Source organism: Rutilus rutilus, assembly GCF_951802725.1.
Source record: "Rutilus rutilus genome assembly, chromosome: 12".
NCBI lineage: Eukaryota > Metazoa > Chordata > Actinopteri > Cypriniformes > Leuciscidae > Rutilus > Rutilus rutilus.
The window spans coordinates 30,740,270-30,753,853 of record NC_140217.1 but is presented as its reverse complement, the minus strand read 5'-3'; the positions used below and the strand labels follow the sequence as shown (position 1 = coordinate 30,753,853).

The following is a 13,584-nucleotide window of genomic DNA, read 5'->3' as shown; positions in this document are numbered from 1 at the left end:
AGTAGCTCTTGCAGGTTAGCCTATCTCTGTGATGTGATCGATAAGCTGTCACTGGAGGCGTCTCAAATCCTAGTGAACTTCCTATCTAGACATCATGTCTAAACATCATAGGCGCATGTGACATTTTTGGGAACCACATACACACTCAGTGTATTTTTTTGTTTGTTTAGCTTCATAGCCGCGTACCCTGCTCAAACATGCTGCAAGTGTCTGTAGCGACCAAATATGCTATCTAGGTAGAAAGCTCAATAGATTTTGAGACACAACCATAAACATTCTGACGAGAATCATGATGACGCCTCCAGTGACGCTTTGAATACGCATTCATGCATTCTGCACGACATCTCACATTTACGGTAAGAGACGATTAAAATGAATTCAAATTTTAATAGATTTAGTTGTGTTGGATTCTATCTAATTGACTTGGTTTTGTTAAGGATTGACAGGTTTAGTTTATAACAGTTTGAAAAGTACCATTTGAATTTGGAGAAATGCAAGTTAGTTTAATTGAATTAGGAAATTGTTGCTGTAGGGCTGAAACTGGTAGACTGACCAACATACTGGTTGGGTGTCCCACTTTGTTTGAAATGAATGAAATAAATAAATGAAGTAAAAATAAATAATTAGTTTAATGGTAGACAATAAATAAAGGTGACCTAAATAAATACACTTTAGCCTAGATAGTTAATATGAAATTGGGTTTAAAAAAATGTAAAAGATTTTTCAAAGGGTTAAAAATTGTTTCAGTTTACATGACATGTAATGACATATTAACTCTACAATGCAATTTATGAACCCAATATTTACATAATGACCTAAAAATGCCATTACTTGGGTGTTTTGTAACTACAAATTTACATTGGTTTAGCTTAATTAATTAGAGTAGGCTACCATTATACAATACCTTCAAAATAAAATAAAAGTGGATTTAATTTTTTTTTCCTCACTTCCACTCCAAACATTTTCAAGGTTTAATTAGAAAATCAACAACAAAATACATACAAACTATCATGTTGTTAAAAAGGTGCTACATATTTTGTAGCTGTTTGCTTTGTCTCATATTGCTCCTATTGCAAAACCTTTGTTTCTGTATTCAATCATGGATTATTAATTGTTTCAAACTTTATTTTATTCTGGCATATTTGCTTTCTTAATTATTTAAGCTACACAATTTGGAATTGATATATATATATACTTTTTTTTTTTGGTGAAATTATTGTCTTTCCACTTCCGTATTATGCTCACTGGACCATTCAGAAGCTTAGAATGACGCCTATAACCAATGCCATCATTATGTTTTGCAACAATTAGGTTGCGAAGGTCTTGAGACAGCTCTTCGCTTTTACCCATCATGAGATGTGTCTTGTGTGACACCTTGGCAATGAGACCTTTTTGTAGGCCATCATTTGGGACTGAACCAGCTGTTATTAATTTCCACTGATTGCTTTTTAATTACTGTAAGTTTTCAGCAGTTGTCTTGGCTTTCTATGCCTTTTTGCGCCTCCCTTTCTTCATGTGTTCAATACTTTTTCCCTGTGTCATTTCACATTATTACACGTAACTTAATTTCTGAACTTATTTTTTTGTTTGTTTCTTTGTATGTATGGCTTACTTGGGTTGTTACCAACATCTGGTGATATAATTACTGAGAAAAATGATGACGTGTTCAATACTTATTTCCCCCGCTGTATATACTTGAAAAAACAGCTGACAGTTGCATCTAGATTAAGTTCAGATTGTTACTATTGAGAAAGAATGCTAGAATGTGTGTTTTCACCTTTGGATGAGTTGTCTCTCACCCGGTCTATGTCCCTGTGCTATAGTTAATGCTGAGCGATAAAGAGGAAGAGTGACATACTGTGGTTTTGTATGTCTGTCTGCCGCCGTGGTTTACAGATGCTTGCACACTTCCATCTTGTAACGCCTGACTCATTGTCACATGTCTGGTGTTATGTATGTTCACATGAATGAGAAGTAGGCTACAGTATGGTGGAAGTGCAGTTGTGTTTTTTAATACATTTAGCATTTAGTTCTGTTTTTCTTGATTCATGTGCCTGTCATATGGTATAGTATGTCACGCACATGTAGAAATCCTTTATTTTTTATTTTATCAGATGTGATTTGTCTTTCTGGTCCCAAAAACACAGATATTTCAATGTTTATTTATATATATATTTGTGTAAAAAGAAATAGAAATAAAAAGAAATTAGAATAATTTTACTAAATGGACAGTATCTTGGGAATACAGTATTAGTAAGGTATATTTCATATTAGAATTCTAATATATTCGATGAGCTCGAAATGAACTTTTTGTCATTATAACCTAAAACACTCTTTTTCTGCAGATGAAGGCTTTTGTGATAGCTGTGACAGTTCTCTTTCACTGTATACAAGGTAATGCACATAGACATCCATGCCTTTTTAGAAAAGTAAAACAAGTCTTTGATGCTTTTGATATTTGATTATTTTACTAAAGTGTGCATTTTATTATGTGCATTTTAGGGCAAGAACCATTTTGTCAATCTCACCCTTCATGTTCTGAATGTATAAGGAGTCCTGGATGTGCGTGGTGCACACAGATGGTAGGTTATCATGTGAATGGATCAATAAGTAGTTTAATTGAACCTTCCCCAAGAGTCAGTTTCCCATGATCAGGATGGAGAAGATGTCATACTTTGTCAGAGCTGACGAGAACTGAGAGAAGAGATTACTGAGAAACAAAGCATTCACATTTAACTTTGTGCTTCTTTTTGGAGGCTCTTTTCCTGCTGTGGTACCTGTGGTTGAGCATGTTTTTCTGTGCAAACTTAACAGCTGCTTCATTGTAAAACCCTGAGTGTTCAGAATACTCAAAACATTTGTGGAAACTGATTACCTCAAAAAAATTAAGTAAACTAACTCAAAGATTCAGTTAGATCTTAAAAATGTTGTACTACACAAATGTTAATTTGTGTTAATTACAATTCAGTTGAAATATTGAAAATGCTAACTCATACAGTTTATTTGCATGAACATCCTATTAATTCAGACCTTTATGATTAAGTGCTAGTTAGCAATATCTAGCTTATGCTAATTTAACCATCAAAGGGTCTATCACATATTGCAAGTAATCAACATTCAGTAAAGCCTTGAACATTTGCAGCCCATCCTCGACCTAACCACAGACTCTATTCTTCACCACAATGGTAACAACTCCAACTTAATAGAAAGATCTGTGCACCTTCGGATAATTTGGTTTTTTGTTTTTGTCTTCTAAACGGCAAAACGAAGAAAACGGTTCATTTATCACATATTCGACCCTTCTCATGAACATAAATATAAACAAATATTCGCATCGTTTTTTTTCCACATTTTTATTTTTGTTTTCATCACACTTTGTTCTAATCCGCCAAATGGAAATACAATAAAACCAAAATGGATAAACATCTTGAATATTCGATCTCTACATGGGCGGGAATAAAACGCCCCTTCCCGCTGATTGGTCAACCAAGATCAAGCCGTGCTGTCATTATTATTCTTTGTTATTATTCTTATTTTTATAGAGTTTATTGCAACAACGTTTAATTTCTTTCTCATCAAACAGCCAGACCAATAAATAGCCTGACACAAACCGGGGCAGAGCCTAGATAGAGCTTTCCATCCAGTCGCACTGAGACATTTCAAATGATACCAAACATGTATAGCGTTGTGTGATAATTGTTCACATTAAACCATATAGATTCTTGGGTGAATTTCAGGTGATCTCAGCATGAGAGATAGATGAAATGGGGGAACAGGAGTGAAGGAAGAGAAATGTAAATTAATATAATACTGAGGTGACTGACTCAGTGTGGTTCCGTCTTGGAATGGGGTGCTACTTTCTCGTTTGAGAGTTCAAATGTTAATTTCCTTTTTTTTTCTCAGAGAGTTGCCCTCTCTTCCAGTTTTTCCAGTCTTACACTATCAAACATTTACTAACATGTAGTTAAGGCTTCTGTTATTCATGCATTAATCCTTATGACCCGTGTTGGAGATTCATATTTTTTTCGTAAATTAATTGGTAAAATCTTTTCTTCTTTTTTTCGCAAACAAAGTACTCGCTTCGCTTCATAAAACTGAGGTTAAACCACTGGAGTCACACAGATTACTTTTATGATGTTTTTACGACCTTTCTGGGTCTTGAAATTAGACTGTCAATGCAGGGACAGAAAGCTCTCAGATTTCATTAAAAAGATCTTCATTTGTGTTCCGAAGATGAACAAATGTCTTCTGAGTTTGGAATGACATGAGAGTGAGTAATTAATGACAGAATTTTACTTTTTTTGGGTAAACTAACCATGTTATAATTCCTGAAATTTTATTTAAAGTAGAGAATGCTCAAAGTTCATTCAGTTCATTTCTGAAGCCTTCAGAAGATTCTGGTTTATATTGCATATATTTACCAGAGTCATTTGTGCAATTTTAAAACCAATAAATCATTAAATCAATTAAATAAACATTTATACAATTTATAAATGTGTATAATGGGATAACGAACCATTATTTTAAAAATTATTAAAATTGTACAAAACCACACCTATATCTCCTATATTGTAAATGTGAAATAAATTGCTATCAAAATCGTTATTTCTACCCTGATTTGAGCCGTATCATGATTTGGTGTAGGTCACTTATAATAAAGATGTTTAGATGTTACCATATGAAGCACATTTTTAAGGACATGTGTATATTATTTTTATTATCATTTATAATAATTGCTTATAACTGATTGTACTTGTACTGCTAATTTCCTTGTGATGTAGGACTTTTTAAAATCAGGCGAGTCTAATGAACGGCGCTGTGATTCTCCCGAGTCTCTGAAGGCCAGGAGTTGTAGAGGGGATAATGTGATCAATCCTGGAGAACATCCCTTGGTCCATGTAAAGAACAGTGACCTCAGCAACGATATTGAAAATGTGGTCCAACTCAAACCTCAGAACGTCAACATTACACTCAGAGTTGGTGAGCTTACTCAGACATACAGCAGCATGCTGCAACTTATTGCAACATAAGCTTGAAGCCATTTGCCGAGCATTTACACTTTAGTGTAATTGTTCACTTTAATATGTACAGTAGATGTAATATTATACAGCTAAGATATACAGACTTATGTATCTTACACATACAATACACCATATATAACAATTGGCACAAAAACAATCCTATTTTTGACTCTCCTTAACATTGTTAGTCAATAGTGTGAATGCAGTCCCTAATAATTTTTTTATTTCACGTGTGCAGGAGTTCCATATGAATTCACAATTGAGTTTAAGAGGGCTCAGGGTTACCCTATAGATCTGTACTACCTGATGGACCTGAGCTATTCCATGAAAGATGATCTGGAGCAAATTAAAACTCTGGGGCAGAAAATCCTCAAGAAGCTGAAGGACATCACAGAGACCGTCCGGATCGGTGAGAATCGCTAACTGAAATACTAGCAGCAATGTGGCTAACCAATGATGAATTTTTAACAAATTAGGGACAATTATTTCTAAATAGAACATAATTAGTATTTCCAGGTCTGGAAAATACATTTAAATATGAAATGTATTTATTATACTCTGCTCATATTTCATAACTTATCAAACTTTCTCAAAAATAAATATTTTGTGTTAATATTTTATTTTAAAGTACACCACCGTTCAAAAGTTTGGGGTCAGTAAGATTTTCTTTTACAAAAAGAAAATTGTTCTTTTGAACTTTCTGAAATATTAAGCAGCACAGTTTTCAACATTGATAATAATAAGCCATTTTTATTGAGCACCAAATCATCATTTTAGAATGATTTCGAAGGATCATATGACACTGAAGACTGGAGTAATGATGCTGAAAATATATCTTTGCCATTACAGGAATAGATTACATCTTAAAATATATTAAAATACAAAACATTTATTTTAAATTGTAATAATATTTCACAATATTACTGTTTTTACTGCATTTGTATTAAATAAATACATAAATACAGCCTTGGTAAGTATAAGAGACTTCTTTCAAAAACAAGTTATCTTATTGCTTAATTAAAGAAAGTGAAAAACGTCATTGTCAATTAAAATAGACCTATTTGAACTGCAATTTTAAAGAATCGACAGTGGTTGAACTAGAGCTATGTTTCTGTCATTTATCCTAAGCCCTTTCTCCATCTTTCAGGTTTTGGATCTTTTGTTGATAAGGAGATGTTGCCATATGTCAGTCAGGTGAAGACAAGACGTCAGAACCCCTGCCCCAATCGTATAGATACCTGCCAACCAGCTTTCAGTTTTCAGAATGTCCTGCCATTGACTAACGATGCCAAGGAGTTTGAACGAGAAGTTAGCAAACAGAAAATCTCTGGCAACCTGGACTCTCCTGAGGCTGGTCTGGATGCAATAATGCAGGCTGCAGTCTGTAAGGTGAGAGCTGATTTGCCATGAATGAATGGAATTACATGTAAAGATTTCATCCACAAGTTGCCATTTTTGTGTGCAGTATATCAGAGTCTGTGAAAAGCTACTGTACATGAAAAAGTATTTCTTTTTTGTTTTCTCACCACAGGAGAAGATTAGATGGCATGATGTGACACGGATTCTGGTTTACACATCTGATGATACTTTCCACATGGCAGGAGATGGACGACTAGGTGGTGTCTTTCAGCCACATAATGGACAGTGTCATCTTAATGAGAAAGGTTCCTATAATGGAAAAGCCTATGTAAGTGTTGCTCATTTAATGATGAACATTCTTTATGCGTTTTCTGTTGTAGATAAAAATTCAACTTTAAGAGGAATATAAGTGGGATAGTTTGCATATGAAGACAAAATAAAAATCATATTCAATTCTCCTACAGGATTACCCATCAGTGGGCCATGTATCTAGAGTTCTGCAGGAAAACAATATTCAGCTCATATTTGCTGTGACTGAGGGCATTTATCCAGCATATAAGGTTTGAGGGAAATATATATATACTGTACAATACTGTTCAAAAGTTTGGTGTGAGCAGTTTTACTACTTTTATTCAGGAAGGATGCATTAAATTGATGCAGTAAAGAATACTGAAAAAAATATTTATTATGGTTTCCACAAAAATCTTAAGCAGCACAACATATTTATTGAGCACCAAATCAGCATATTAGAAAAATTTGATAAAAGGATCATGTAACACTGAAGACTGAAGTAATGTCTGCTGAAAATTCAGCTTCACCACTACAGAAATAAATTTACAAAATTGTAATTTTAAATGTAATTGTATTACTGTTTCTCCTGTATTTTTGGTCAAACTCAGTGATCATAAGAGAAACTTATATATCTCCTTCTTATAGACCTCTTTCAAAAGCATTAAAAATCTTACCGACCCCTAACTTTTGAACAGCATTGTGTATACATTTAAATATTTAAATATATCTATTATAATAATAATTTATATGTATTATTAAAATATAATCCTCTCTTTTTCCATCTTTCGCACACACACAAATATATTCACAGGCATTGAGTGCATTGATTCCTCAGTCTGTGGTTGGTGTATTAAAGAATGACTCTAGTAATGTTGTTGATCTCATCTCTGAAGCCTATGGGGTGAGTGTTTTCATCATTTGCTATCCTGTGTTTTGACCCTATTTAGTGGCTTGTGCACTCGCCCTACTTCCCACTTGAACTAATTACAATTGGCTGTAGGAACAAAATAGTCATCGTTTCGCTGCTGTTTTTCACTTCTGCTTAATGGTTAAATCATTTACTAATTTAACTGAAACTGTGTTTGGGTGTGTTTGTGCCTATTACATGGCCTACTTTCTAAATCAATCAATAAATTGTCATAATTGGAATTATTTATGTTTAAATTATCTTATTATGTGATCATTATTATGATCATATGACTGCGGAGTCATATTAGAGACTTTAAACTAGCACAGTGTAAGAAACTGCAGTCAAACGGTCAATTATACAGTTTACTGGTCATTACGTGAAAATATTTTACCATAGCATGAAACAATTGACCACATTTATTTTTGCTTTGACACTTTAAACTCTTTAACTAATAATTAAACAACTTATTGAAAAAACATAACTACATATAATCTGTATGTCTACATGTAACTGGCAAATTTGCCATAGATATTTATGTTTTTGCTTTTATTTCATAATATAGACTGTATATTTGTATATACATACTGAATATGTATTTTTTTGTGGGCCAGAATTTGTCGTCCACACTGGTGTTGGAGCAGGAGGGAGCTCCAAAAGAACTGGATGTGTCCTACAGGTCTTCATGTAAAGGGAATCAGGCAGATCCTGAATGGAAGGAGAGAGGAGAGTGTCAAGGCATCAAGCATGAGAAGGTGAGCACCACCATCAGTGGTTTCCTCGTAATTATCATAAACCAGGAAACGTTTGTTGTTGTGTCTGATAAGTTTTGTTTTTTCTTGCGATTTATTATTTGTATAGATTACGTTCCAAGTACGTTTGAACGCATCTGCGTGTCTGAAGACGCCTCAGACATTTCGGATCAGAATGCATGGTATCAGTGAGGAAGTGAAGATCACAGTGGAGACAGAGTGTGACTGTAAATGTGGTACTCCAGAGGAGGCTTCTAAACACTGCAACAGTACAGGAACGCTCTCATGCGGCGTGTGCAGGTAGAGCCCCCTAGCACCTCAGCAGAGAACTACACATCAGCTGACAGAATCTGTGAAAGATGTCATGATTAAAGGCACAGTATGTAAGTTTCGTTGCTAGAGGAAGTTTATTCAAAACAATAACAAAGGCGTAGTTTGGAATCATGGGAGCTGTCGTCTTCACCTCCACAGTCGACGGGACTCGGGCAGAAATCATGAGCTTATCGCAGTGTTTCCGAACCCTGTTCCTGGAGGCACACCAACAAACTATTCCTAATCAAGCACACCTGATTCAACATCAGCGCATTAGAGACTCAAAGACAGGGTGTCCAATCCTTCTCCTTGAGGGCCATTATCCAGCATATTTTAGCTCCAGCCCCAAATAAACACTAATCAAGCTCTTGCATACTAGACACTTCCAGGCAGGTGTGCAAGTTGAAGCTAAACTTTCCAGCACAGTGGCCCTCCTGGACCAAGTTTGGACACCCATGCTCCAAGACCGGAAATTAAGGGGCCAGATAAGGGACATCCTAAATGTGTACTGTTGGTGTGCCTCCTGAAACAGGGTTGGGAAACTACTTTTATTTTGTTATGTATATTTTACGATTAAGATTACATTAAACATCCACCTCCTTCTTCCCTGAACCCGAACTTTGTTACAGTTCCATTTGATCATTTAAATTAACATTAATTTATTTAATTCTAATGAAATAGCCCCAAGTGCTGAATTACTTCTCATACAGGTCACTTTATTTGACGAATTACAGTTGTAGGGTAACGCAGCGCTATTTTAATAGGTCAAACCATCATGCTAAAAATACAATCGTACTCTGTGCGTTAGCTCGGTGGCTGGTGTGAGGTACTTGTTGCACATTGAGGTAGGCCTAAGTCAGATCAATATTAGAATATCATATTAATAAAAGCTGGATGACTTGTGTTGCTAAATGGCTCTTTAGATTTTGCTATGTTAGCCACTTGACAAAATAGTGCATGGTACAAAAATGTTACTCGCGGTAAATCAAGAAAACAATAGATTCAAATAATAAGACTAACTGTTGAGCTATATAACAATGATTAGTTTGAGATAATGTAAGTCAACAAAATATATAACACTGATATTTTATCCAAAAATCTTACATATTGTGCCTTTAAGACTTTAAAGACTATATTAAGGAACAAAGGAATGAGTAATTCAACTAAAAATCACCCAACCCTGTATTATTTTCTTCTTCTTTGAAACACAAAAGGAGATCTTAGACAGATTGTCCAAGGTGTTTTCCATGGTGATTTATTCTTCCAAGCGCCAAAAAATAAAAGCACCAAAACTGTCAGCTCACAAATCTAATTGGCTAGTCTCGAATTGTAAACAGTCAGTAAAATTGTCACACATTGTGTTGTGATTGGTCAGGTGACAGGAAACAATGGGGTTTGGCATAATTTCTTTTAAATTAATTATATATATATATATAATTGAATATAAACTTAAAGAACATTTTCAGTGATTAACAGCTTCAGAAGACAGTAAATTTTGCTAAACATAGTAATTTTTTTTATTTTGTGATGCATTTTTTTTTTACTTGGCCGTATAAATCACCATCTCCTTCTGTGTTTCACAGAAGAAAGAAAATAAAACAGCACCAGAACGATATGTGATGTCATGCCAACTTATTGATATATTTAAATAATCTTTTAAGTGAATATGTCGTTTTGTTTGTACTAGTGTGCATTTTTGTATGTCTCACTCTCATTTTTTACTTAAATTGTGTGTGTAATGTGTGTATTAGCTGTAATGATGGGTATTTGGGTCAGCACTGCGAGTGTGTGAAACAAAGCGATGCGGACTCTACCGCCAACATGCTGGCGTCCTGTCGGCCTGACAACAGCTCTCTGGTGTGCAGTGGACACGGCACCTGTGAGTGTGGCAAGTGTATGTGTCAAGGCCATTACAGTGGGCAGTACTGCAAGTGTGATGACAATAGTTGTGAAAACCATAATGGCAAGTCCTGTAATGGTAAGCAAAATATTTGGCCTTAATGTGTTTGTTTCTTTACGTTTCGCCTTCAAAACTCACTATCTACTCCTATGCGTGGTTGTCATAGGACAGGGAACATGCAAGTGTGGAATATGTGAATGTAAAGGAAACTACACGGGGACTGCGTGCGAGTGCTCGCCTAGCCAAGACAAGTGTTTTAATGACAAGGGGCTTTGCAGCGGTCAAGGCAAATGCATTTGCAACCGTTGTCAGTGTAACACAGGCTTCATGGGAGAGAACTGCTCTACATTCATCGACCCTTGCAATCTGTTTAAGTGAGTATCTCTTCCTGTGATCTGATATGATTATCTTTTGTGAGTTGTGCAGTTGTGTGTGGGTTTGTTTCTTCTTTAAACCACAATTTCAGTTTCCTCTGTCTGTTTGTTCAATAAGTCATACATTTAATAATGATTATAATGTTGCATAGCAAGACATTTGAAATGTGACATGAGTTGCATCCCAAATGACGCGTTATACACTGTGCACTTATACACTATGCACTCATACACTATGCACTCATCCGTGTAGTGTATGAAGTTTATAAGGTTATTTTGTCATTCAACAAAAGAGTCTGACGCCCCTCCCCCTGTAATTAAAGTCATAGAATATTTATATACGTAGATTCCTCATTCGATCGCTCCAGACACGAAGGCGTGCCATCACTCACAGTAAGAATCAATGATGACACATCAAATGGGATAGCCTTTTATTGGTGAAAATGTGTTGGGCATCAAGCCCTCAATATTAACTCAATATTGCAGGTTTTTACTAAGGTAATTGTAATCTTTTTACTTTTACTAATGTCAGCTGACGCCTTTGTCTCGTTGTATTGTGTTATTTTAGCAAGATCATCAGCTGAAGTCTATTTCGTATATAGATATTCTATTCATACATGCGTTTAACTACGGTTGCAGATGCACAGTCAACTCGCTCTCGAATGTTCACCGACCGCTCCAATATGGCTAATGAGGCATCTATGTATATCTATCTATGATTAAAGTTGCAACAGCTGAGTGCACATTCCACACTGCATTCTTTTTCTGTTAATTTAGTGCATCATCCGGGTATTTAAAGTGCACTTGTTTTTTGTTTTTTTGTTTTTGTGTGAAAACATGGGATAATCTTTGGCATCCAGTCATTAGTTCTTTCTCAAGTGCTCATTGGATAAAACTGATAACATGATAAAAGTATTTCCAGGTGGAATGAAAAAAATAAAACTATTTGCTTTATGCTCTGATGCTGCATGCATAACACCAGCCAAGAGCATATAGTGTTAGCAACTCCAAGGTCATGGGTTCGATTAAAGCATACCTTGAATCCTATGTACTACAAATGAAAAGTCACTTTGGATAAAAGTGTCTGACTGATGCCTTTCTCTGTTTTAATGTGTCTTTAGGGAATGTGTGGCATGTCGTGTGGAAGATGGTACTTCTGATGACAGTGTCTGCGCTAAGAAATGTTTGGATGCTAAAATATCTCGTCTTGAAGGCACTCATGAGCTGCATTGCACATATCAAGATGTAATTTCCTACGAAGTACAACTCGGTGCTACCGGCAAAATTATTCTTCGATATGCAGACCTGCCCCGTATGTATTAAAAATCATTCATTTGATTAAACCACACGTATATCTGTATGACACAGAATTGATGTAACAAATGTTAAAATGTTTTTTATTTCCTTCTGTAGGTTCCATTGATAAGACTACAGTTATAATTGGCAGCTCTGTGTCAGGCATCATTGTTATTGGCATTGTAATAATCATTATATACCGTGCCTTGCTGGAACTATATGACCTTAGAGAATATCAGAACTTCGTCAAAGCACAGAAACAGACCGAATGGAATGAGGTGATGTGCACACAGAGACACACTCCTTAAACACATTTAGCAGTTTAGGCTATAAATGTGGAGCAAATTATAACCTGTGTATACAAAATGATGTTTAAGTGCTTCAGTGTGAAATGAAAGAATTTACAGATTGAATATTTAACAATCTAATGTTTCTCTGTTCAATGCAGGTCCAGAATCCTCTTTTCAAAGGTGCCACAACAACGGTGATTAACCCTTTGCATATGCAAAATGAAGAGAATGCATAGCAACATTCTGAAATTATTTAACATTCTGAAAACGTTAATCTCTCGAAGTTTGTTATTGTAATATCTTGTTTTATTTTTTTTCGAATGTTTTTCTATTGTACATCTTACACTGTGCAAATTTAAACTTCTTTAAAATGTATATTCTAAGCTAGCAATAATTTTTTTGCAGTATAGGAGAACAGGACTGTTATAAATATAGTGATGTATTTTATGCATATTAATATGTATGCTGAACAGAAAGCCTTGAGTTTCTCTTGATTAAATGGAGCTGTCCAGGTTGTTGTAAAACTAAACAACTCTATCTAAGAGAACTTGCATTTTTAAGCCATGGGTTCCTCAAGAATCTCCTCTGGGAAATAGTTCTTATGGTCCTTATAGTCCTTATGTCAGCAACTTTACAGTTTACATTTGTAGTTTAATTTATTTTTTAAATGATGGCTTCAACATTTATGTTTGAGGTATGACTTTGTGTTATTTATTTTGTTGAAAAAAAACATTAAAGTTAACCAGAGTTTATTTTTCTCATTGATCCAAAATAACTTTTCTGTATATAGAATATTTTCTAGATTAAATTCCCATAGGAAATTCCAGAGGGGACCTATAATGAATCACATTGGCCTACTGTTGATGTCTGATTAGCTTTACTGCAAAACGTTTAATATTGTTATTTTTGTATTGAATAATTGTTGGTAATTTTGTACTTGGTCTGGGTAAGAAAAATAATAAAGATGCCGTTAAAAAAAAAGAAGTACATTTTCTTTCATGTTTTAATTTCAGTTTATTTAAATCAATTTAATTAATAGATCGCCTTCTATTGTCCGTTTCCGAAAGATTAATAGGCTACTT

At 34.9% G+C, this 13,584-nt stretch overlaps 1 protein-coding gene across 1 annotated transcript; it reads left to right on the top strand.

The window, feature by feature from the left end:
- The first annotated feature begins 242 nt into the window (after window positions 1–242).
- itgb7 (integrin, beta 7) lies at window positions 243–13,474 on the top strand. The gene is made up of 16 exons (XM_084425943.1): window positions 243–356; window positions 2,346–2,394; window positions 2,503–2,582; window positions 4,782–4,980; window positions 5,260–5,430; window positions 6,169–6,410; window positions 6,553–6,708; window positions 6,845–6,940; window positions 7,483–7,572; window positions 8,193–8,333; window positions 8,440–8,630; window positions 10,394–10,620; window positions 10,709–10,916; window positions 12,038–12,228; window positions 12,330–12,490; window positions 12,661–13,474. The coding sequence occupies exons 1-16, from the start codon at window positions 327–329 to the stop codon at window positions 12,736–12,738; spliced, it is 2,310 nt and encodes a 769-aa protein (XP_084282069.1). The 5' UTR covers window positions 243–326; the 3' UTR covers window positions 12,739–13,474.
- Window positions 13,475–13,584: the final 110 nt, after the last annotated feature.